General features: G+C 43.6%; 1 protein-coding gene across 1 annotated transcript in view; it reads left to right on the top strand.

Annotated features, from left to right (window-relative positions):
- The window catches only part of GUCY2D (guanylate cyclase 2D, retinal), a 128898-nt gene that overhangs the window by 81864 nt on the left and 20342 nt on the right, over positions 1-26692 (top strand). The window contains exon 8 of the mRNA XM_075343205.1: positions 26157-26333. Within this exon, the coding sequence (XP_075199320.1) occupies positions 26157-26333 (177 nt within the window). The remainder of the gene's footprint in view (positions 1-26156; positions 26334-26692) is intronic.

Raw genomic sequence — 26692 nt, 5'->3', positions numbered from 1 at the left:
GGAGTTGTGGTCAGCTCTGCGGTCCGAGTTTAATAAATGGTTGTCTCCACTCAACCTGCAGCCTGGTAAGGCCGTGTGCGACAATGCTGCAAACCTGGGTGCGGCCCTTCGCCTGGGCAAGGTGACACACGTACCTTGTATGGCTCACGTGTTGAACCTTGTCGTCCAGCAATTTTTAACACACTATCCCGGCCTAGATGGCCTTCTGAACAGGGCACGAAAACTGTCAGCTCACTTCCGCCGTTCAAGCGCCGCAGCAGAGCGACTTGCATCGCTCCAGAAGTCTTTCGGCCTGCCGGTTCATCGCCTGAAATGCGATGTGGCGACACGCTGGAATTCAACTCTCCACATGTTACAGCGACTGTGGCAGCACCGGCGAGCCCTGGTGCAATACGTCATGACGTATAGCCTGGGCCAACGAGATGCAGAGGTGGGGCAGATCACCCTGATGGAGTGATCTCAGATCAAGGACCTATGCACCCTTCTGCACAGTTTCGACATGGCGACGAATATGTTTAGCGCTGACAATGCCATTATCAGCATGACGATTACAGTCATTTACATGCTGGAGCACACGCTAAACACTATTCGTAGTCAGGGGGTGGGACAACAGGAAGGGGAGGAACTACAGGAGGATTCATATGCGCAAGACACAACAACATCACCAAGGTCCAGACGTTCATCATCACCAACGCGGCAGGCATGGGACCATGGGGGACAGGGATCAACAAGGGCGCATGGTAGCAGGCGACATGTTGAGGAAGGTGCAGGAGGACATGAAGATATGGAGGACGAACTGTCCATGGACATGGAAGACTCAGCAGATGAGGGGGACCTTGGTCAAATTTCAGTTGAAAGAGGTTGGGGGGAGATGACAGAGGAAGAAAGAACGGTTAGCACCTCTATGCCACAAACACAGCGTGGACTTGGTCCGCATGGCTGCGCAAGACACATGAGTGCCTTCTTGTTGCACTACCTCCAACATGACCCTCGTATTGTCAAAATTAGAAGTGATGATGACTACTGGCTTGCCACACTATTAGATCCCCGGGACAAGTCCAAATTTTGTGACATAATTCCACCCATAGAAAGGGACACACGTATGCAGGAGTATCAGCATAAGCTGTTACTCGATCTTAGCTCGGCTTTTCCACCAAACAACCGTGCAGGTGAAGGGAGTGATTCTCCCAGTTGTAACTTGACAAACATGGGACGGCCTCGTCATCTTCAACAGTCTACCCGTACCAGTAGGACCGTATCTGGTGCTGGTAACAGCAATTTGATGGAATCTTTTCATAATTTTTTTAGACCCTCCTTTGCAAGGCCACCAGAGACAACAAGTCTGACACATAGTCAACGGATGGAGAGGATGATACAGGAGTATCTCCAAATGAACATCGATGCAATGACTTTGCAAATGGAGCCTTGCTCCTTTTGGGCTTCAAATCTAGAAAAATTGACAGAGCTCTCCAGTTACGCCTTGGAGATTTTGTCGTGTCCAGCTGCCAGCGTTGTCTCTGAACGTGTCTTCAGTGCTGCTGGGTGTGTGCTGACAGATAAGCGCACACGTCTGTCCAGTGACAATGTGGACAGACTGACGTTCATCAAAATGAACAAGTCATGGATCCAGAATGAATTTACTACCCCTGTGTCATCCTGGGGAGAGTAAATGCTTGTGGATTTGGAATGTGCTTGATGCAAATCAAAACATCCTGTTTGCAACTAGGGCACAAGTGCTGCCACTGATGGGGTGTCTGTGTGCCCAATTTTGGGAAAAAAGGTAGACTCCGCTTGGAGTAACCCTTGCTTGCTGTGTTTTTTAAAAATGATACAAGATGAACAGATCTGAAGGCAAGATGAAGGCAACATCATGTCTCCGCCTCCACTTTTCTCACAAACCTGCATTTTTCCAGGGACACCCTACTCAACACCGTTTACAGACAGCAGCCAGATCTCTGTCCCTCAGATGTGGTCAAATAAAAGGCCACTTACTGCGACCCATGACAAAGCTAAGTGGTTGACTCTATCCCTCTGTAAGCTGTTGGCTACCGAAATGCTGCCTTTACGCGTAGTGGACACACAGGATTTTACAGACCTTATGTCTGTCGCTGTGCCCCAGTACCAGATGCCCAATCACCACTGCTTCTCAAAGAAAAGCATGCCCGCGCTACACCAGCATGTCGCACACAACATCATCACCACTTCCTTGAGAAAATCTGTGTGCGACAGGGTGCATTTCAACACAGATACTTGGACCAGTAAGCATAGACAGGGTCATTACATGTCACTGACTGGGCACTGGCAAACTATGGTGAGAGATGGAGAAGGGTCTGCTGTACAAGTCTTGCCGTCCCCACGAGTTGTTTCAATCCTTGTTCTGTATGTAGAAGTTAATACACTGCTTCTGTCTCTTCAACCTCGTGTGGGTCCTCTACCTTGGCGCAAACCCTGTGTGGTCAGGCCACCCTTCCTTGCAACTGCGCACAAGGACTACCACACACCTCCTTACTATGCTGGCAGCAGAGCTCAATGCCATCAGGCAGTCAAAGTTTTACTTTGAAATGTATGGGAAATGTGAGTCACACCGCTATTCCAGAGAATAGTAGTCAGGCAGGGTCAAAACATTAATTGAGGAACAGGAACAGAATGGGACGGCCAGGACTTAATCAGAAAACAAGCAGAGGTGAAATGCGTATCGGCCAACAAGGTACATAAACAGCAAGCAGGAAAAGTAGTCAGGTAACAAGCACACAAAATCATAAAACTGAACTGGGGGTAAAATTAACCAGAGGTTCATAGCTATGTCTGGCAGTGGTCTGCAGACAGGATGGGCATAAAAAAGGGTGTGGTGTCTTCCCATTGGTTGTAGCTGAATGATGGTATTTCATCTGTGAGATACCCACCAGCTACATTCAGCCAGAGATTCTGCATCTGTCAAGGTAATGCAGCCCAGTGGGTGAGCATAACCTGCGTCCACCTGCGCCGCTGGCATCGACTACTCTCCCATCATCAGCACTATTCATGAAAGGAACACGTTGTCACCTGGCAACCGGAGTACAAATTGACGGAGCGGAGTACGTTGGTGACTTAACAGCCGTGTGCGGCAATGATGCAAACCTGGCTGTGGGCCATCGTCAGGGCAATGTGACACACGTGCCTTGTATGGCTCACGTGTTGAACCGAATTCTCCAGCAATTTTTAAAACACCATCACGGCCTACATGGACTTGTGCAGCGGGCACGCTCACTATGTGCTCACTTCCATCGTGCGCACACAGCAGCTCAACAACTTTCATCACTCCGGAAGTCTTAGGGTCTGGCAGTTAAACGCCGGAAATGCGATGTTCCGACACGCAGGAATTGGAATCTGCACATGTTGCAGCGTGTGTGGCAGCACCGCAGAGCCCTGCTGAAATACGGTAAGACATATAGCCTGGGATAACTTGATCCAGAGGTGGTGCAGATCACGCTGCTGGAGTGGTGTCAGATCAAGGACCTATGCACCCTGCTACACAGTTTTGAAATGTCGACGAAGATGTTTAGCACTGGCAATGTCATTCTCAGGGTGACAATTCTGGTCATCTACATGATGGAGCACACTGTAATTATTATTCAGAGTCAGGTGTTGGGACAAGAGGAAGGGGAGGAAGTACAGGAGGAGTCATATGCGGAAGGGATAACAAGATCTACGAGGTCCAGATGGTCAGCGGCACCTATGCGGCAGTCATGGTGAGGGAGAGGGATTAACAAGGGCGCATAGTATCAGCAAAAAGTGTTGATGAAAGTGCAGGAGCCCATGAAGAAATGGAGGACGAACTGGCGATGGGCATGGAAGACTCAGCAGATGAGTGAGAGCTTGCTCACATTTCGGTTGTGCGAGGTTGTGGGTAGAGGACAGAGGAAGTATGCACGATTCTCACCTCTCTGCCACCAACACACCAAGGACTTGGTCCTCCTGGATGCACAAGACACATGAGCGGATTCTTGCTGCACTACCTACAACATGACCCTCGGATTGTACGAATTCAAAGTAATCCAGAATACTGGGTTGCCACACTGTTAGATCCCCGGTACAAGACAAAATTTGCCGAACTAATTCCTGCCATAGAAATAGACGCACGTATACAGGAGTATCTGCAGAATGTGGTACGCAATCTTAGATCTACTTTTCCACTAAACACCAGTGCTGCACAGAGTGAATCTCAACGCTTTGTCATGGATAGGAGGAAATGGTCTTTTACTTGTCCACATCGGAGGGACCGAGGGATGGCTGCTGTGCTGAGATGGCGTTGAGTACGGTGTCCCTGCACAGTTGCACTTTTGGTCATATCCCAAAATGAGTTGGAAAAGGACAGATGCTGTTGGAAAGGGGAACAGGTGTGTTGGAAAGGGGAAAAAAATTTTGGTCCGTGGATTTGGTGGTTAAGCAACTGTAACATTTGCTGAAGAAACAACATCTGTTACAGTGGGACTGGCAGATTTGGATAAGGTGGTATATACTATGTTACCGCTATATAACGAAAATTAATAAGAAAAGAAAGAGAAAGGTATATATCCCCATCAGCAGTCAGTGTCCACCGTGCTCCCAGTTGGAAAAGGAGAGGTTGGCAACTGGAAGGTTTGGTGGAGGATACAGAGCTGTGTGGCTATGAAACTAATAGTAGCCTGAACCGAGTTAGACGCCATTCGGATCTGGAGACTGTGAGCCCTGTTAGCGTCACAGGGTCCACATGCCCACCCAGCACAGGAACTCCCTGTTAACAACACAGGGGCCATTGAGTACGCTGACCGTGTGCGTAGGGGCCACACCTGTGGACAGCAGGCGCATCAGCAGCAGCAGGCCTGTTAATGCCACTGGGCTGCACAAGCAGGACTGTTAGGACAGGAGCTGGTCTTAACCGTTCTGCGTTACCAACTGTGGTGGTGGCCTGCATCCATTACCCTATCCCTGCCTACCTCTGGCCTAAAGCCGCAATGGGTTCAACACATGGAGGTGTGCTCTTTCGGAGCATAATAGAAGACTGTGCACCTCCTTGTTGGCTCCAGCCCCTTTGATAACCTGGGTCCGCCCCAAACCATGGTGAACCACAATGCACCTCCTATAGACAAAAGTAGAGTGACACGTCATGAGTGGCATAACTAGCGTCCTATTTGGAAACGCAACTTCAATGATGACCTCATGGCTACCATGACCCAAACACCTCACCAGTCATCGTCTGACCATCAATAATGCGATGACAAGTCATAGGTGTGGGCCTCTGCAAGCCATTTGGGAGGACACCTGATGCCCTGTGGTCTATATGGGACCCCCACATCAGGGCCAGGGCCAAAGAGTTCATTACCGGACCTAGTCTCTGATGCAGGAAGTGCCTGAGCATGCTCAGTAGCATGAAATACAGTCTCTGAAAAAAGACTATCAGCTTTAGCATGGTGTCTAGGCACAAAACAGGACTTAGACCCGGCACGGAATGCAAGCACCTGTGCAAAGAGGCTTTTCACACTTAGTGTGGGAGCATGCGCTGGATCCCGAAATGAAGACTTAGCGTCAGGAATGGCACAGTCAGGCTGAGCATACTCACTAGGCGAAACACTGTAATTATGCTGCAGCTGGGGTACATCGGCATACGCATGCGCACTTGCTGCCTCTCCACACTTAGACGTGGAGGGGAAATTTGTCTTGGAGATGCTGTCTATGAACAGAAGGAAAAGCTAAAGGAAGCCTGACTTTCTATCCCTTCGAATTATGAAATGCAGCAATGAATTCCATGAGTTTGCTATAACATTAGCGTAGCAAAATGTGCATGAGGGTGTGATATAGAGGTGCTAGAAATAGCTTGTCACCAGTGGGGCACTAATGGAATACAACAGCCAGTTCTATGATGCCACAAAATGGCAGTATTTTGTGCTATCATTATAGCTTATTAAAAACAGAGCACGAGGTTGTCATGCAGAGGTGCTGCACATAGATTTGCAGTAGTGTGAATAGACAAAAGTACAATAGCCACGTTTAGGATACAAGTAGGTACAGTGAGTGTTTGCTAGTATAATGGCTGAGTTTAAAAAAGTTAGAGTGTGCAATGCAGGCAGACGTGCTGCAAATAACGTTCCAATACTGTGAATTGACAAAAGTACAATAGCCACGTTTAGGATACAACTTGGTACAGTGAGTGTTTGCTAGTATAATGGCTGAGTTTAAAAAAGTTTGAGTGTGCAATGCAGGCAGACGTGCTGCAAATAACGTTCCAATACTGTGAATTGACAAAAGTCCAATAGCCACATTTAGGATACAACTAGGTACAGTGAGTGTTTGCTAGTATAATGGCTGAGTTTAAAAAAGTTAGAGTGTGCAATGCAGGCAGACGTGCTGCAAATAACGTTCCAATACTGTGAATTGACAAAAGTCCAATAGCCACGTTTAGGATACAACTTGGTACAGTGAGTGTTTGCTAGTATAATGGCTGAGTTTAAAAAAGTTAGAGTGTGCAATGCAGGCAGACGTGCTGCAAATAACGTTCCAATACTGTGAATAGACAAAAGTACAAAAGCCACGTTTAGGATACAACTAGGTACACTGTGTGTTTGCTAGTATAATGGCTGAGTTTAAAAAAGTTAGAGTGGGCAATGCAGGCAGACGTGCTGCAAATAACGTTCCAATACTGTGAATTGACAAAAGTACAATAGCCACGTTTAGGATACAACTAGGTACAGTGACTGTTTGCTAGTATAATGGCTGAGTTTAAAAAAGTTAGAGTGTGCAATGCAGGCAGACGTGCTGCAAATAACGTTCCAATACTGTGAATAGACAAAAGTACAAAAGCCACGTTTAGGATACAACTAGGTACACTGTGTGTTTGCTAGTATAATGGCTGAGTTTAAAAAAGTTAGAGTGTGCAATGCAGGCAGACGTGCTGCAAATAACGTTCCAATACTGTGAATTGACAAAAGTCCAATAGCCACGTTTAGGATACAACTTGGTACAGTGAGTGTTTGCTAGTATAATGGCTGAGTTTAAAAAAGTTAGAGTGTGCAATGCAGGCAGACGTGCTGCAAATAACGTTCCAATACTGTGAATTGACAAAAGTACAATAGCCACGTTTAGGATACAACTTGGTACAGTGAGTGTTTGCTAGTATAATGGCTGAGTTTAAAAAAGTTTGAGTTTGCAATGCAGGCAGACGTGCTGCAAATAACGTTCCAATACTGTGAATAGACAAAAGTACAAAAGCCACGTTTAGGATACAACTAGGTACACTGTGTGTTTGCTAGTATAATGGCTGAGTTTAAAAAAGTTAGAGTGTGCAATGCAGGCAGACGTGCTGCAAATAACGTTCCAATACTGTGAATTGACAAAAGTCCAATAGCCACGTTTAGGATACAACTAGGTACAGTGAGTGTTTGCTAGTATAATGGCTGAGTTTAAAAAAGTTAGAGTGTGCAATGCAGGCAGACGTGCTGCAAATAACGTTCCAATACTGTGAATAGACAAAAGTACAATAGCCACGTTTAGGATACAACTTGGTACAGTGAGTGTTTGCTAGTATAATGGCTGAGTTTAAAAAAGTTAGAGTGTGCAATGCAGGCAGACGTGCTGTAAATAACGTTCCAATACTGTGAATTGACAAAAGTACAATAGCCACGTTTAGGATACAACTAGGTACAGTGAGTGTTTGCTAGTATAATGGCTGAGTTTAAAAAAGTTAGAGTGTGCAATGCAGGCAGACGTGCTGCAAATAACGTTCCAATACTGTGAATAGACAAAAGTACAAAAGCCACGTTTAGGATACAACTAGGTACACTGTGTGTTTGCTAGTATAATGGCTGAGTTTAAAAAAGTTAGAGTGTGCAATGCAGGCAGACGTGCTGCAAATAACGTTCCAATACTGTGAATAGACAAAAGTACAAAAGCCACGTTTACGATACAACTAGGTACACTGTGTGTTTGCTAGTATAATGGCTGAGTTTAAAAAAGTTAGAGTGTGCAATGCAGGCAGACGTGCTGCAAATAACGTTCCAATACTGTGAATAGACAAAAGTACAAAAGCCACGTTTACGATACAACTAGGTACACTGTGTGTTTGCTAGTATAATGGCTGAGTTTAAAAAAGTTAGAGTGTGCAATGCAGGCAGACGTGCTGCAAATAACGTTCCAATACTGTGAATTGACAAAAGTACAATAGCCACGTTTAGGATACAACTTGGTACAGTGAGTGTTTGCTAGTATAATGGCTGAGTTTAAAAAAGTTAGAGTGTGCAATGCAGGCAGACGTGCTGCAAATAACGTTCCAATACTGTGAATTGACAAAAGTACAATAGCCACGTTTAGGATACAACTAGGTACAGTGAGTGTTTGCTAGTATAATGGCTGAGTTTAAAAAAGTTAGAGTGTGCAATGCAGGCAGACGTGCTGCAAATAACGTTCCAATACTGTGAATAGACAAAAGTACAAAAGCCACGTTTACGATACAACTAGGTACACTGTGTGTTTGCTAGTATAATGTCTGAGTTTAAAAAAGTTAGAGTGTGCAATGCAGGCAGACGTGCTGCAAATAACGTTCCAATACTGTGAATTGACAAAAGTACAATAGCCACGTATAGGATGCCACTAGGTACACTGAGTGTTTGCTAGTATAATGGCTTAGTAACAATGAGTTGTAGTGTGCAATGCAGGCAGACGTGCTCTGCAAATGTCTTTGCACTAGTGGGACTATAGCAAAGTCCAATAGCCACGTTTAGGATGCCACTAGGTACACTGAGTGTTTGCTAGTATAATGGCTTAGTAACAATGAGTTGTAGTGTGCAATGCAGGCAGACGTGCTCTGCAAATGTCTTTGCACTAGTGGGACTATAGCAAAGTCCAATAGCCACGTATAGGATGCCACTAGGTACACTGAGTGTTTGCTAGTATAATGGCTTAGTAACAATGAGTTGTAGTGTGCAATGCAGGCAGACGCGCTCTGCAAATGTCTTTGCACTAGTGGGACTATAGCAAAGTCCAATAGCCACGTATAGGATGCCACTAGGTACACTGAGTGTTTGCTAGTATAATGGCTTAGTAACAATGAGTTGGAGTGTGCAATGCAGGCAGACGTGCTCTGCAAATGTCTTTGCACTAGTGGGACTATAGCAAAGTCCAATAGCCACGTTTAGGATGCCACTAGGTACACTGAGTGTTTGCTAGTATAATGGCTTAGTAACAATGAGTTGTAGTGTGCAATGCAGGCAGACGTGCTCTGCAAATGTCTTTGCACTAGTGGGACTATAGCAAAGTCCAATAGCCACGTATAGGATGCCACTAGGTACACTGAGTGTTTGCTAGTAAAATTGCTTAGTTTAAAAAAGTTGGAGTGTGCAATGCAGGCAGATGTGCTCTGCTAATGTCTTTGCACTAGTGGGACTATAGCAAAGTCCAATAGCCACTTTTAGGATGCCACTAGGTACACTGAGTGTTTGCTAGTAAAATTGCTTAGTTTAAAAAAGTTGGAGTGTGCAATGCAGGCAGATGTGCTCTGCAAATGTCTTTGCACTAGTGGGACTATAGCAAAGTCCAATAGCCACGTATAGGATGCCACTAGGTACACTGAGTGTTTGCTAGTATAATGGCTTAGTAACAATGAGTTGTAGTGTGCAATGCAGGCAGACGTGCTCTGCAAAAGTCTTTGCACTAGTGGGACTATAGCAAAGTCCAATAGCCACGTTTAGGATGCCACTAGGTACACTGAGTGTTTGCTAGTAAAATTTCTTAGTTTAAAAAAGTTGGAGTGTGCAATGCAGGCAGACGTGCTGCAAATAACGTTCCAATACTGTGAATTGACAAAAGTACAATAGCCACGTTTAGGATACAACTTGGTACAGTGAGTGTTTGCTAGTATAATGGCTGAGTTTAAAAAAGTTAGAGTGTGCAATGCAGGCAGACGTGCTGCAAATAACGTTCCAATACTGTGAATAGACAAAAGTACAAAAGCCACGTTTAGGATACAACTAGGTACACTGTGTGTTTGCTAGTATAATGGCTGAGTTTAAAAAAGTTAGAGTGTGCAATGCAGGCAGACGTGCTGCAAATAACGTTCCAATACTGTGAATAGACAAAAGTACAATAGCCACGTTTAGGATACAACTTGGTACAGTGAGTGTTTGCTAGTATAATGGCTGAGTTTAAAAAAGTTTGAGTGTGCAATGCAGGCAGACGTGCTGCAAATAACGTTCCAATACTGTGAATAGACAAAAGTACAAAAGCCACGTTTAGGATACAACTAGGTACACTGTGTGTTTGCTAGTATAATGGCTGAGTTTAAAAAAGTTAGAGTGTGCAATGCAGGCAGACGTGCTGCAAATAACGTTCCAATACTGTGAATAGACAAAAGTACAAAAGCCACGTTTAGGATACAACTAGGTACACTGTGTGTTTGCTAGTATAATGGCTGAGTTTAAAAAAGTTAGAGTGTGCAATGCAGGCAGACGTGCTGCAAATAACGTTCCAATACTGTGAATAGACAAAAGTACAAAAGCCACGTTTAGGATACAACTAGGTACACTGTGTGTTTGCTAGTATAATGGCTGAGTTTAAAAAAGTTAGAGTGTGCAATGCAGGCAGACGTGCTGCAAATAACGTTCCAATACTGTGAATTGACAAAAGTCCAATAGCCACGTTTAGGATACAACTAGGTACAATGAGTGTTTGCTAGTATAATGGCTGAGTTTAAAAAAGTTAGAGTGTGCAATGCAGGCAGACGTGCTGCAAATAACGTTCCAATACTGTGAATAGACAAAAGTACAATTGCCACGTTTAGGATACAACTTGGTACAGTGAGTGTTTGCTAGTATAATGGCTGAGTTTAAAAAAGTTAGAGTGTGCAATGCAGGCAGACGTGCTGCAAATAACGTTCCAATACTGTGAATTGACAAAAGTACAATAGCCACGTTTAGGATACAACTAGGTACAGTGAGTGTTTGCTAGTATAATGGCTGAGTTTAAAAAAGTTAGAGTGTGCAATGCAGGCAGACGTGCTGCAAATAACGTTCCAATACTGTGAATAGACAAAAGTACAAAAGCCACGTTTACGATACAACTAGGTACACTGTGTGTTTGCTAGTATAATGGCTGAGTTTAAAAAAGTTAGAGTGTGCAATGCAGGCAGACGTGCTGCAAATAACGTTCCAATACTGTGAATTGACAAAAGTCCAATAGCCACGTTTAGGATACAACTTGGTACAGTGAGTGTTTGCTAGTATAATGGCTGAGTTTAAAAAAGTTAGAGTGTGCAATGCAGGCAGACGTGCTGCAAATAACGTTCCAATACTGTGAATTGACAAAAGTCCAATAGCCACGTTTAGGATACAACTTGGTACAGTGAGTGTTTGCTAGTATAATGGCTGAGTTTAAAAAAGTTAGAGTGTGCAATGCAGGCAGACGTGCTGCAAATAACGTTCCAATACTGTGAATAGACAAAAGTACAAAAGCCACGTTTAGGATACAACTAGGTACACTGTGTGTTTGCTAGTATAATGGCTGAGTTTAAAAAAGTTAGAGTGTGCAATGCAGGCAGACGTGCTGCAAATAACGTTCCAATACTGTGAATTGACAAAAGTCCAATAGCCACGTTTAGGATACAACTAGGTACAGTGAGTGTTTGCTAGTATAATGGCTGAGTTTAAAAAAGTTAGAGTGTGCAATGCAGGCAGACGTGCTGCAAATAACGTTCCAATACTGTGAATAGACAAAAGTACAATAGCCACGTTTAGGATACAACTTGGTACAGTGAGTGTTTTGCTAGTATAATGGCTGAGTTTAAAAAAGTTAGAGTGTGCAATGCAGGCAGACGTGCTGCAAATAACGTTCCAATACTGTGAATTGACAAAAGTCCAATAGCCACGTTTAGGATACAACTTGGTACAGTGAGTGTTTGCTAGTATAATGGCTGAGTTTAAAAAAGTTAGAGTGTGCAATGCAGGCAGACGTGCTGCAAATAACGTTCCAATACTGTGAATTGACAAAAGTACAATAGCCACGTTTAGGATACAACTAGGTACAGTGAGTGTTTGCTAGTATAATGGCTGAGTTTAAAAAAGTTAGAGTGTGCAATGCAGGCAGACGTGCTGCAAATAACGTTCCAATACTGTGAATAGACAAAAGTACAAAAGCCACGTTTACGATACAACTAGGTACACTGTGTGTTTGCTAGTATAATGGCTGAGTTTAAAAAAGTTAGAGTGTGCAATGCAGGCAGACGTGCTGCAAATAACGTTCCAATACTGTGAATAGACAAAAGTACAAAAGCCACGTTTAGGATACAACTAGGTACACTGTGTGTTTGCTAGTATAATGGCTGAGTTTAAAAAAGTTAGAGTGTGCAATGCAGGCAGACGTGCTGCAAATAACGTTCCAATACTGTGAATTGACAAAAGTCCAATAGCCACGTTTAGGATACAACTAGGTACAGTGAGTGTTTGCTAGTATAATGGCTGAGTTTAAAAAAGTTAGAGTGTGCAATGCAGGCAGACGTGCTGCAAATAACGTTCCAATACTGTGAATAGACAAAAGTACAAAAGCCACGTTTATGATACAACTAGGTACACTGTGTGTTTGCTAGTATAATGGCTGAGTTTAAAAAAGTTAGAGTGTGCAATGCAGGCAGACGTGCTGCAAATAACGTTCCAATACTGTGAATAGACAAAAGTACAAAAGCCACGTTTACGATACAACTAGGTACACTGTGTGTTTGCTAGTATAATGGCTGAGTTTAAAAAAGTTAGAGTGTGCAATGCAGGCAGACGTGCTGCAAATAACGTTCCAATACTGTGAATTGACAAAAGTACAATAGCCACGTATAGGATGCCACTAGGTACACTGAGTGTTTGCTAGTATAATGGCTTAGTAACAATGAGTTGTAGTGTGCAATGCAGGCAGACGTGCTCTGCAAATGTCTTTGCACTAGTGGGACTATAGCAAAGTCCAATAGCCACGTTTAGGATGCCACTAGGTACACTGAGTGTTTGCTAGTATAATGGCTTAGTAACAATGAGTTGTAGTGTGCAATGCAGGCAGACGTGCTCTGCAAATGTCTTTGCACTAGTGGGACTATAGCAAAGTCCAATAGCCACGTATAGGATGCCACTAGGTACACTGAGTGTTTGCTAGTATAATGGCTTAGTAACAATGAGTTGTAGTGTGCAATGCAGGCAGACGCGCTCTGCAAATGTCTTTGCACTAGTGGGACTATAGCAAAGTCCAATAGCCACGTATAGGATGCCACTAGGTACACTGAGTGTTTGCTAGTATAATGGCTTAGTAACAATGAGTTGGAGTGTGCAATGCAGGCAGACGTGCTCTGCAAATGTCTTTGCACTAGTGGGACTATAGCAAAGTCCAATAGCCACGTTTAGGATGCCACTAGGTACACTGAGTGTTTGCTAGTATAATGGCTTAGTAACAATGAGTTGTAGTGTGCAATGCAGGCAGACGTGCTCTGCAAATGTCTTTGCACTAGTGGGACTATAGCAAAGTCCAATAGCCACGTATAGGATGCCACTAGGTACACTGAGTGTTTGCTAGTATAATGGCTTAGTAACAATGAGTTGGAGTGTGCAATGCAGGCAGACGTGCTCTGCAAATGTCTTTGCACTAGTGGGACTATAGCAAAGTCCAATAGCCACGTATAGGATGCCACTAGGTAAACTGAGTGTTTGCTAGTAAAATTGCTTAGTTTAAAAAAGTTGGAGTGTGCAATGCAGGCAGACGTGCTCTGCTAATGTCTTTGCACTAGTGGGACTATAGCAAAGTCCAATAGCCACTTTTAGGATGCCACTAGGTACACTGAGTGTTTGCTAGTAAAATTGCTTAGTTTAAAAAAGTTGGAGTGTGCAATGCAGGCAGACGTGCTCTGCAAATGTCTTTGCACTAGTGGGACTATAGCAAAGTCCAATAGCCACGTATAGGATGCCACTAGGTACACTGAGTGTTTGCTAGTATAATGGCTTAGTAACAATGAGTTGTAGTGTGCAATGCAGGCAGACGTGCTCTGCAAATGTCTTTGCACTAGTGGGACTATAGCAAAGTCCAATAGCCACGTTTAGGATGCCACTAGGTACACTGAGTGTTTGCTAGTAAAATTTCTTAGTTTAAAAAAGTTTGAGTGTGCAATGCAGGCAGACGTGCTGCAAATAACGTTCCAATACTGTGAATTGACAAAAGTACAATAGCCACGTTTAGGATACAACTTGGTACAGTGAGTGTTTGCTAGTATAATGGCTGAGTTTAAAAAAGTTAGAGTGTGCAATGCAGGCAGACGTGCTGCAAATAACGTTCCAATACTGTGAATAGACAAAAGTACAAAAGCCACGTTTACGATACAACTAGGTACACTGTGTGTTTGCTAGTATAATGGCTGAGTTTAAAAAAGTTAGAGTGTGCAATGCAGGCAGACGTGCTGCAAATAACGTTCCAATACTGTGAATAGACAAAAGTACAAAAGCCACGTTTAGGATACAACTAGGTACACTGTGTGTTTGCTAGTATAATGGCTGAGTTTAAAAAAGTTAGAGTGTGCAATGCAGGCAGACATGCTGCAAATAACGTTCCAATACTGTGAATAGACAAAAGTACAAAAGCCACGTTTAGGATACAACTAGGTACACTGTGTGTTTGCTAGTATAATGGCTGAGTTTAAAAAAGTTAGAGTGTGCAATGCAGGCAGACGTGCTGCAAATAACGTTCCAATACTGTGAATAGACAAAAGTACAAAAGCCACGTTTACGATACAACTAGGTACACTGTGTGTTTGCTAGTATAATGGCTGAGTTTAAAAAAGTTAGAGTGTGCAATGCAGGCAGACGTGCTGCAAATAACGTTCCAATACTGTGAATTGACAAAAGTCCAATAGCCACGTTTAGGATACAACTTGGTACAGTGAGTGTTTGCTAGTATAATGGCTGAGTTTAAAAAAGTTAGAGTGTGCAATGCAGGCAGACGTGCTGCAAATAACGTTCCAATACTGTGAATTGACAAAAGTACAATAGCCACGTTTAGGATACAACTAGGTACAGTGAGTGTTTGCTAGTATAATGGCTGAGTTTAAAAAAGTTAGAGTGTGCAATGCAGGCAGACGTGCTGCAAATAACGTTCCAATACTGTGAATAGACAAAAGTACAAAAGCCACGTTTACGATACAACTTGGTACAGTGAGTGTTTGCTAGTATAATGGCTGAGTTTAAAAAAGTTAGAGTGTGCAATGCAGGCAGACGTGCTGCAAATAACGTTCCAATACTGTGAATTGACAAAAGTACAATAGCCACGTATAGGATGCCACTAGGTACACTGAGTGTTTGCTAGTATAATGGCTTAGTAACAATGAGTTGTAGTGTGCAATGCAGGCAGACGTGCTCTGCAAATGTCTTTGCACAAGTGGGACTATAGCAAAGTCCAATAGCCACGTTTAGGATGCCACTAGGTACACTGAGTGTTTGCTAGTATAATGGCTTAGTAACAATGAGTTGTAGTGTGCAATGCAGGCAGACGTGCTCTGCAAATGTCTTTGCACTAGTGGGACTATAGCAAAGTCCAATAGCCACGTATAGGATGCCACTAGGTACACTGAGTGTTTGCTAGTATAATGGCTTAGTAACAATGAGTTGTAGTGTGCAATGCAGGCAGACGCGCTCTGCAAATGTCTTTGCACTAGTGGGACTATAGCAAAGTCCAATAGCCACGTATAGGATGCCACTAGGTACACTGAGTGTTTGCTAGTATAATGGCTTAGTAACAATGAGTTGGAGTGTGCAATGCAGGCAGACGTGCTCTGCAAATGTCTTTGCACTAGTGGGACTACAGCAAAGTCCAATAGCCACGTTTAGGATGCCACTAGGTACACTGAGTGTTTGCTAGTATAATGGCTTAGTAACAATGAGTTGTAGTGTGCAATGCAGGCAGACGTGCTCTGCAAATGTCTTTGCACTAGTGGGACTATAGCAAAGTCCAATAGCCACGTATAGGATGCCACTAGGTACACTGAGTGTTTGCTAGTATAATGGCTTAGTAACAATGAGTTGGAGTGTGCAATGCAGGCAGACGTGCTCTGCAAATGTCTTTGCACTAGTGGGACTATAGCAAAGTCCAATAGCCACGTATAGGATGCCACTAGGTACACTGAGTGTTTGCTAGTAAAATTGCTTAGTTTAAAAAAGTTGGAGTGTGCAATGCAGGCAGATGTGCTCTGCTAATGTCTTTGCACTAGTGGGACTATAGCAAAGTCCAATAGCCACTTTGAGGATGCCACTAGGTACACTGAGTGTTTGCTAGTAAAATTGCTTAGTTTAAAAAAGTTGGAGTGTGCAATGCAGGCAGATGTGCTCTGCAAATGTCTTTGCACTAGTGGGACTATAGCAAAGTCCAATAGCCACGTATAGGATGCCACTAGGTACACTGAGTGTTTGCTAGTATAATGGCTTAGTAACAATGAGTTGTAGTGTGCAATGCAGGCAGACGTGCTCTGCAAATGTCTTTGCACAAGTGGGACTATAGCAAAGTCCAATAGCCACGTTTAGGATGCCACTAGGTACACTGAGTGTTTGCTAGTATAATGGCTTAGTAACAATGAGTTGTAGTGTGCAATGCAGGCAGACGTGCTCTGCAAATGTCTTTGCACTAGTGGGACTATAGCAAAGTCCAATAGCCACGTATAGGATGCCACTAGGTACACTGAGTGTTTGCTAGTATAATGGCTTAGTAACAATGAGTTGTAGTGTGCAATGCAGGCAGACGCGCTCTGCAAATGTCTTTGCACTAGTGGGACTATAGCAAAGTCCAATAGCCACGTATAGGATGCCACTAGGTACACTGAGTGTTTGCTAGTATAATGGCTTAGTAACAATGAGTTGGAGTGTGCAATGCAGGCAGACGTGCTCTGCAAATGTCTTTGCACTAGTGGGACTACAGCAAAGTCCAATAGCCACGTTTAGGATGCCACTAGGTACACTGAGTGTTTGCTAGTATAATGGCTTAGTAACAATGAGTTGTAGTGTGCAATGCAGGCAGACGTGCTCTGCAAATGTCTTTGCACTAGTGGGACTATAGCAAAGTCCAATAGCCACGTATAGGATGCCACTAGGTACACTGAGTGTTTGCTAGTATAATGGCTTAGTAACAATGAGTTGGAGTGTGCAATGCAGGCAGACGTGCTCTGCAAATGTCTTTGCACTAGTGGGACTATAGCAAAGTCCAATAGCCACGTATAGGATGCCACTAGGTACACTGAGTGTTTGCTAGTAAAATTGCTTAGTTTAAAAAAGTTGGAGTGTGCAATGCAGGCAGATGTGCTCTGCTAATGTCTTTGCACTAGTGGGACTATAGCAAAGTCCAATAGCCACTTTGAGGATGCCACTAGGTACACTGAGTGTTTGCTAGTAAAATTGCTTAGTTTAAAAAAGTTGGAGTGTGCAATGCAGGCAGATGTGCTCTGCAAATGTCTTTGCACTAGTGGGACTATAGCAAAGTCCAATAGCCACGTATAGGATGCCACTAGGTACACTGAGTGTTTGCTAGTATAATGGCTTAGTAACAATGAGTTGTAGTGTGCAATGCAGGCAGACGTGCTCTGCAAATGTCTTTGCACAAGTGGGACTATAGCAAAGTCCAATAGCCACGTTTAGGATGCCACTAGGTACACTGAGTGTTTGCTAGTATAATGGCTTAGTAACAATGAGTTGTAGTGTGCAATGCAGGCAGACGTGCTCTGCAAATGTCTTTGCACTAGTGGGACTATAGCAAAGTCCAATAGCCACGTATAGGATGCCACTAGGTACACTGAGTGTTTGCTAGTATAATGGCTTAGTAACAATGAGTTGTAGTGTGCAATGCAGGCAGACGCGCTCTGCAAATGTCTTTGCACTAGTGGGACTATAGCAAAGTCCAATAGCCACGTATAGGATGCCACTAGGTACACTGAGTGTTTGCTAGTATAATGGCTTAGTAACAATGAGTTGGAGTGTGCAATGCAGGCAGACGTGCTCTGCAAATGTCTTTGCACTAGTGGGACTATAGCAAAGTCCAATAGCCACGTATAGGATGCCACTAGGTACACTGAGTGTTTGCTAGTATAATGGCTTAGTAACAATGAGTTGTAGTGTGCAATGCAGGCAGACGTGCTCTGCAAATGTCTTTGCACTAGTGGGACTATAGCAAAGTCCAATAGCCACAGATAGGATGCCACTAGGTACACTGAGTGTTTGCTAGTATAATGGCTTAGTTATAATGAGTTGGAGTGTGCAATGCAGGCAGACGTGCTCTGCAAATGTCTTTGCACTAGTGGGACTATAGCAAAGTCCAATAGCCACGTTTAGGATGCCACTAGGTACACTGAGTGTTTGCTAGTATAATGGCTTAGTTATGAGTTGGAGTGTGCAGAGGACAAGAGGGTACAGTGGCAGGATTGTGGTGCTCTGGGTAGAGGAATGGAAGCCTGCCTTTCTATTCCCTCCTAATGGTGAAATGCAGGGAGGAAATCCCTGACCTGGGCTACACAGACGCTGTTGCTGTTTGCAGGACCTGTCACCTATGGCTCTCTGACCCTGCCGCTTTGAGCCCTTAAAAGGACTGCTAGAAAGTGCTCTCCCTAAGCTGTCTAACGCTGTGTATGCAGCGCATACAGCTGTATCGGCTATAGGACTCAGGAGGACGGAGCTGCGACACTGATGTCTGACACCAAAGACGCAGAAGGCAGATAATGGCGTTCGTGAAGAAAATGTCCGGTTTTATAATGCAGGGACATGTGACATGCAGATCCTATCACACATGCCGTTGCTTCTCTGGCTCAAAGTCCACTTAGCTGTGTGTGTGTCTGTGATTGGCTGACATGCTGGCCCGCCCCACAAGACGCGCGCGCTTAGGGAAGGAAGACAAGAAAAAAAAAAAAAAAATGGCGATCGCCATTATAGAAACAGCAGTGATCTGAAGGCGCTGTTCACGCACACTATACACTGAAATGTGATAATAGTTTGATTCACAGAGTGACTTACACTATTACAGCAGAAACCAAGCTATGATTTAGCTGTTTTTTGGCTGCTAGAACCGTTCTCGAACGTTTCTAGAACTATCGAGCTTTTGCAAAAAGCTCGAGTTCTAGTTCGATCTAGAACATGCCCCAAAATCACTCGAGCCTAGAACTGGAGAACCACGAACCACGAACCGCGCTCAACTCTAGTTAGGAGTCTCAACACAGAAAATAGCCAGATATCCCTCCGGGAAGGACTTAGCCAAGGAGTGGCTCTTTTTAACACTAGAAGTCCCAGAGAGGGGTCATTTAACATTTCTACCTTTGGAACCCAGAGATGGGTCGAATGACCTGAAGGATTTTAGCTAACATCCTATAATCACCATCTTTTGTTCTGTAATTAAGGTCATTACTGTCACACCACAGGAGGTTGTTGTTTTCCATTGAGTTTAGCCATTTAGTTTCTAGTTAGTTCTATACAGTTTGGACTAAAGGCCACTTTACCCACAGAGATAAATCTGTGGCAGGTCTGTGGTTGCAGTGAAATTGTGGACAATCAGTGCCAGGTTTGTGGCTGTGTACAAATGGAACAATATATCCATGATTTCACTGCAACCACAGATCCGCCAAAGATTTATCTCTGCGTGTAAAGTGGCCTTAAGGGTCATTTGACCCACTTTCGGGACTTCAGGGGGGAGCTTGAAATTTATGGGACTTCTAGTGTTAAGGAGACCAGCTTATTAAGTGGCCCTTTTAGTCAATATCCAACTCTTTTACATAAGCAAGGATGATTGACCTTGAAAATATGCAAAACAGGACTGCCGTGGAAACACCATCACATGTCTCAACGCTGGCAGGAAACTAGCCAGGTCTTTCACCGGGAAGGAACAACCACGGGAAGGGCAGTTTCCTACTCCACACTGATGAGGGGCAAATACCCCGAAACAGCTATCTGTGGTTGGATACCATGTTTTGGCATAGGCAGTTTCCTTGACTGGAGACTGCCCTTCCCGTGGTTGTTCCTTCCCGGTGAAAGACCTGACTAGTTTCCTGCCAGCATTGAGACATGTGATGGTGTTTCCGCGGCAGTCCTGTTTTGCATATTTTCCCAGGGGGTCTTGTTCTAGAATCACTGCATTGAGAAACACGTGATGGTGTCTCCGTGGTGCTGGATGTTGATCTCCCTAAGATCAATCATCCTTGCTTATGTAGTCTTTTACTAGGCATTGCTCCCACTAGCCAGTTTCCTACTCCACACTGATGAGGGGCAAATACCCCGAAACAGCTGTCTGTGGATGGATACCATGTTTTGGCATAGGCAGTTTCCTTGACTGGAGACTGCCCTTCCCGTGGTTCTTCCTTCCCGGTGAAAGACCTGGCTAGTTTCCTGCCAGCGTTAAAACATGTGATGGTGTTTCTGCGGCAGTCCTGTTTTGCATATTTTCCCAGGGGGCCTTGTTCTAGAATCACTGCGTTGAGAAACACGTGATGGTGTCTCCGTGGTGCTGGATGTTGATCTCCCTAAGGTCAATCATCCTTGCTTATGTAGTCTTTTACTAGGCATAGCTCCCACTAGCAAGTTTCCTACTCCACACTGATGAGGGGCAAATACCCCGAAACAGCTGTCTGTGGATGGATACCATGTTTTGGTATAGGCAGTTTCCTTGACTGGAGACTGCCCTTCCCGTGGTTGTTCCAATATCCAACTCTTTGACAAGTTTAAAGATATGACAAGGGAAATACCAAGACCAGGTATCCATCCACAGACAGCTGTTTCGGGGAGTAGGATTCTGGCTAGGTGGGAGCAATGCCTAGCAGGCCAGCAAGACAAAACAATCACTGATCTCGGGGAGACCAGCCAGAGAAAACACTAACCGCAGCCAGTAAAGGCGCTCAACACAGGGAAATCCTAGGTGCATTGCCCCCTGGGAAGTATGCAAATCAAAAAAGGTCCTTGGCTAGGTCCTTCCCGGAGGGATATCTGGCTATTTTCTGTGTCCCTGGCTAGGTCCTTCCCGGAGGGATATCTGGCTATTTTCTGTGCTGGACCTTTTTTGATTTGCATACTTCCCAGGGGGCAATGCACCTAGGATTTCACTGTGTTGAGTGCTTTTTGAGTGTTTTCTCTGGCTGGTCTCCCCGAGATCATTGATTGTTTTGTCTTACTGGTCTACTAGGCATTGCTCCCACCTAGCCAGAATCCTACTCCACACTGATGAGGGGCAATACCCCGAAACAGCTGGAGCAAAGAGTTGGATATTGACTAAAAGGGCTACTTAATATGGTGGTTATGGTGGTCTCCTTAGAAAGAGCCACTCCTTGGCTAGGTCCTTGGCGGAGGGATATCTGGCTATTTTCTGTGTCAAGACTCCTAACAGAGGCTCCACGGATCTTTTTGATTTGCATACTTCCCAGGGGGCAATGCACCTAGGATTTCACTGTGTTGAGCGCCTTTGCTGGCTGCCGTCAGTGTCTCCCCGAGATCAGTGATCGTTTTGTCTTACTGAAAGAGTTATGTGAGGGTTTGCTTTTTTGCAGGATGAGTTGGAGTTTTTATCTTTACCATTTTGGGCCACATAGTATTTTTGATCACTTTCTATTGCGCTTTTTGTGAGGCCAAATCATGAAGAAACAGCAATTCAGGATTTATTCTCTTTTACGTCATTCACCATGTCATTAAAGGGATAACACAGGTTTTTCTTTAGGTCAGTGCGATTACGGCGATATCACATTTATATAGTTTTTTTATGTTTCACTGCTTTTACACCATAAATATTATTTTAAAGAAAAATATAGTTTTTGCATTGCTGTATTCTGAGAGCTATAGCTTTTTTATTTTTTTGGTGATGGAGCAGTCTTGTTTTTTCAAGACAAGATGACGTTTTCAGCTTTGCAATTTTTATTTATATATGACTTTTTGATCGAGTTTTATTCCACTTTTATGTCAGCTCTACAATGAAAAGCATATTTGTTTTTCATGATGACATCCGGGTCACCATGCTACAGAAATCATCTGAGATCATACCAGGAACATGATTCTAAGTTATTCTGTCTGTGCTGTATCAGGTTTGATCATTGCAATTCAGTGTAGCTGCAAACAAAGCAGCAAAAGATGATGTTCCATATAGAGACTAAAGGCCGCTTTACACGCTGCGATATCGTGACCATGAGTGATATCGATTGTGTAATTAAAAGGCACGGACAGCTTGTGGACTGTCCCTGGCCGTGAAAACTCCCAGCGACAATCACGAGGTCACAGCCAAAGTACCCCTGGGAACCCCAGGATGTACTGGATATGTAATTAGCTGGCAATGCACTGCCTATCAGGATGCACCCAGTACATCCAATATTGGGAAGTGGTTAATTAGTTGATGGTGTGTGGTTTGTAAAATGGGGTCACTTTATAGGAGTCTGCTGTCCTGGCACCTCAGAGGCTCTGCCAAAATTGCCAAAATGACATAGCACTCACGACCTAGCAAGCAAAATCTGTACCTCAATATGGAGCTGTTTTCCTTTGAAATGGTGCACTGTTGTGGAAAAGTAGTTTCTCATCACATATGAGGTATCATTGTACTCAGGATAAGTATCTGCCATTTAAAATATCAAACACTTGGAGCTAAAACAACCTTTTAGTGGAAACAATGTCATTTTTATTTTCACCGCCCTATGTTATACAATCATCTGAGTTTAAAATTAACACTACAACCTTAGACACATTCCACAAAGGATGTAGTTTAAATGATGTCACTTGTGGGGGTTTCTGTTGTTTAACCATCTAAGGGGCTCTCTTGATGGAACATGGTGTCCACATTCTGCTCTAGCAAAAATTATTAACATGGCTCAATTTGAGGATAGAGTGATACAAAAATGGATCCAGTTCACACACACACCAGGGTGTTAATAAAAATCTTGTTTCAACTTTATTTTGAAAAATTCCATTTAAAAAAACTTAACAATAGTTAGGACATCTCAGACAACATTGCAAATAGAAAGTAGAGGGTGATGTAAAAAGAGAACCACACGCGTTACAAATGAAAAAGTTCTTGAACACCATGCTACCCCAGCTGTGACCTCAGGTGAATTGACCTGAGAGGAACTCATTGAACTCAGTGACTTTACCTCAGGTGAAGTCATTGACCTCAGGGCCGGATTACCGGATTAAATGATGTGCACATTTTGACTATTCGGTTGCAGACGTTTCTGCACCAAATCTGCAGTTCCTGTCAAATAACCACACTGAAACTACATCAAAACGCATGTGGTATCTGTGTGGCATTTCGTCAGGAGATGCAAATTTTGTGCAGAAATTTCTGCAACCAATATTGAATGCGTGCAATGACTTCACCTGAAGTTACAGCTAGGGTTACTATGGCACCATTGAACTCATTAACGGATTATTGGATTAGGCATGTTGCTAGCTGTTATGTCACATAAACTCAGTGACATCACCGTGTTTTCTAATGTGACCATGCACTGCAGATGGAGCAGAACCAGGATCATCGTAGGACGTCATGTCTGTTGATTACATTGGACTTGTAGGGGTATTTTGCGGATTGCTCTGTGGTTTGAATTTTTTTTTTTACTTACTTGGTTAAAAATGGGGGTCTCATAGACTCCTTCCCATTATTAACCTTGAGCTTAATGACTGCTGTAATTTTTTGACAATTTACCCCTTATATTTCCTTGATTGTCACTGTTCCAGGGCAATCAGGATGAGATGGGCATAGTGCCGGAATTGGTGCATCAAATAGATGCGACAACTTTGGGGCCGCTGCAGGCTGTTAGTTTTAGGTTGAGGTGACCCAATACCCATATCATGGTCCTCCCGAGCCAATAAAAACTAGCCCCCAGCTGTACCCTTTATATTGGCTTCATATCAAAATTGGGGGGGGGACCTCACATCATTTTTTAAAATTATTTATTTAAAAACCATATCGGTCCCTTGTATTTTGATACATAGTCAATATGAAGCACACAGCTGGGGACTGCAGCCTGTAGCAATTTGCTTTATCTGCTCTCGGTATCAAAATATGGGGGACGCTTTGCCATTTTTTCCAATTATTTATTCCTAAACTCCATTCTAGGGACCCAGATAGCTAGTGTGAGGGTAACCTAATAGAGATGCCAGCATAGAGGGTGGGAGAAGCAGGACTGCAACCAATCACAGACACTGTTACAGAGGGTGGGTGGGGAAAGCAGTGAATATTCATGAACTTTAATGATCGAACCAGGAAGCAGTGTAACAGCCGTGGGGAAATTCTGTAAAGTATTATCTCCTGCTTTATTGCATGTCATTTATTTTTTATTTTTTCAGTGCGCCTCCCAATCACAGTAATGCGAGTAGCAAAGATGGCTATGGCATTATTGTGATTGGCAAGCAAGACCCACATGTTTAAAGGCTGAAAATCAGGCACCAAACAAGCTGGGAAGGAATCTCAAAACGTATGTGAGGAGCAAAATACTCGATGCCTAATGATATCGCGAATACCTTAAAGGGTTATTCCCATCTCCAAGATCCTACTCAATATGTAGTAGGTGTAATAATAATCATATTCTCACATACCTCCAAATATAAATGTAGTATAGTTCTCCTGATATAGCCATGTGTCTTTCCTCGTGTGCAGAGCTTTTTTATCTTAGGTATCAAAATGTGAACACTTCACCCCTGTGGTGGATGCCATGATCTTTTGAGGCTTACTCAGTGGGAAGGGGCTAATCACATTGACAAAATGGAAAGTCGCTTTGTCACAGGGTAGGAGGAGGCAAGCTAATATGTTATTGGATTCGTGCAAAGCATATTTGCCAAAATTTGGACTCGCCTGTATCTTTCAGATATTGTAAATGAATATAATTAGTTTGGTATTGATTTGCTTATCTTTAGTATTTTATCTTCCCTTCCCCATTTAACTCAATAAAGCTTGTGACTACTAATGAGCTAGCACTACCATGCGTGGTGCTTGGTACTTTTAATTATGAGTGAACACTAGGATGCCTGAGTGGTCTTTACTCAAATCGAGTAGATCAGAAGCTTGGAAGGGCTCAACTTGAGTAATGAGTATGATGGAAGACAATGATTGCACAGTTCTGCTCTACACCCACATACAGCAAGTGATAATCACACATTTTCAGGGAAGGGCAGGGTTTTTTGGGACACCTTAAATCCCAAAACTTTGTTTTTACCCTCAGTAAGAGCAATTCAGAGACTACAAGTCTCAGAGGCTACAAGTGTCGGCTCCCATCATTCAGTGAAAGGAGCCAGTACTTTGTGTGTGATGTTTCAGGAATGACACATCCGAGTACTCATGATACTCGGCCGAGCACCGAGTGTACCCAAGCACCTTGATGCTTGGTTGAGTACCGAGCAGTGCCGAGCACATTCGCTCATCATTACTTAAGATGTTTGCCACTACGGACAAACCGTGTGGCAGGATGGTCAAATGTTCTGGAGTCAGATACGAAGAGAGAACTAAAGGTGAAGACAAAAACTCTTTTAGGTCATGGCCTGGTGTCAGAAACTAAGGAGGATAGTGGATGAAAGCACAGGGACAAGGCAAATGGATGGTCAGAAGAAGTGCAAGGTTTGGCAGCAACAGATCAAAACCACAGAGCACAGATAAGCAAGGCCAACATGCACCAATTATCAATGCTACTGATAGTGATCTGGGACTGACTTCTCAGCTAAGTAACTGGCCAATCCCCCAAAACAGGGAACACCTGCCAAAGCCCAGCACCTCCCAATCTCAAATTGGACGGTTGATCTGTTAATCAACATACCGACAGCTCAGCAAGCCCCAGCACTAAATTGAGTGGCTGAGTGGTCACTCACCAAACTGATAGCTCTACACAGCAATGGTTCCATAGGGCCGCAAACTGTCACTCATTAAGCCCTAATTTCCTCATTAAGTAAACGTGACAAAGCTGTAATGTGTTCATATCAGAAATTGACACACTGTACATTAAATAATCCACACCACAAGTCATTTTTTGCAAGGAAAAATATGACATTTTCTTTCACTTTGCTGCTAATGTAGATCATATAACTTTGGCATGTGTGGATGTACTCTTTGAAGAAGATCCTCAGCATGATATTTTTGGTTCTTGCGAAAATGCTAATTATCATTTGAAACAGCTATTACAACAAAATACATTTTTCTTGTTTTTCTTGTATATTTTTCAGCTTCGAGAACTGCGACATGAAAATGTGAATCTTTATTTGGGTATCTTTAATGACATGGGAGTCCTTGGAGTAGTGGCAGAACATTGCTCTCGTGGAAGCCTGGAGGATCTCATCCAGAACCAGGATATGAAGCTCGACTGGATGTTCAAATCTTCACTGCTTCTCGATCTCATCAAGGTGAGGACATAGCAAAGCAAAATATTGTAAGGTGGTTAAAGCGAACCTGTCAGGTTCAATATGCACCCAGAACCAAGAGCAGTTCTGGGTGCATATTGCTATTCCCTGCCCAACGGTCCCTGTATACACTAGCATAGATAAAGAGATCTTTAGAAAAAGTATTTCTAAAGATCTTTTATCGTATGCTAATGAGCACGGGGACTAGTCACAAGGGAGTTATGTCCCCCGACTAGTCTGCCCTCTTAGCATGCTAGTATGCGCACAAGGGTGTACTAACATGTTATGCAATTCAGCATCATCAGCGGTGATGCGCATACCTGTGTTCATTGTGACTGCATTTCTAAATGCCTGGCACTTCC

Source organism: Anomaloglossus baeobatrachus, chromosome 4 (assembly GCF_048569485.1).
Source record: "Anomaloglossus baeobatrachus isolate aAnoBae1 chromosome 4, aAnoBae1.hap1, whole genome shotgun sequence".
NCBI lineage: Eukaryota > Metazoa > Chordata > Amphibia > Anura > Aromobatidae > Anomaloglossus > Anomaloglossus baeobatrachus.
Note: the sequence above shows the minus strand (reverse complement) of the source record. Positions and strands in the feature narration are given on the sequence as shown.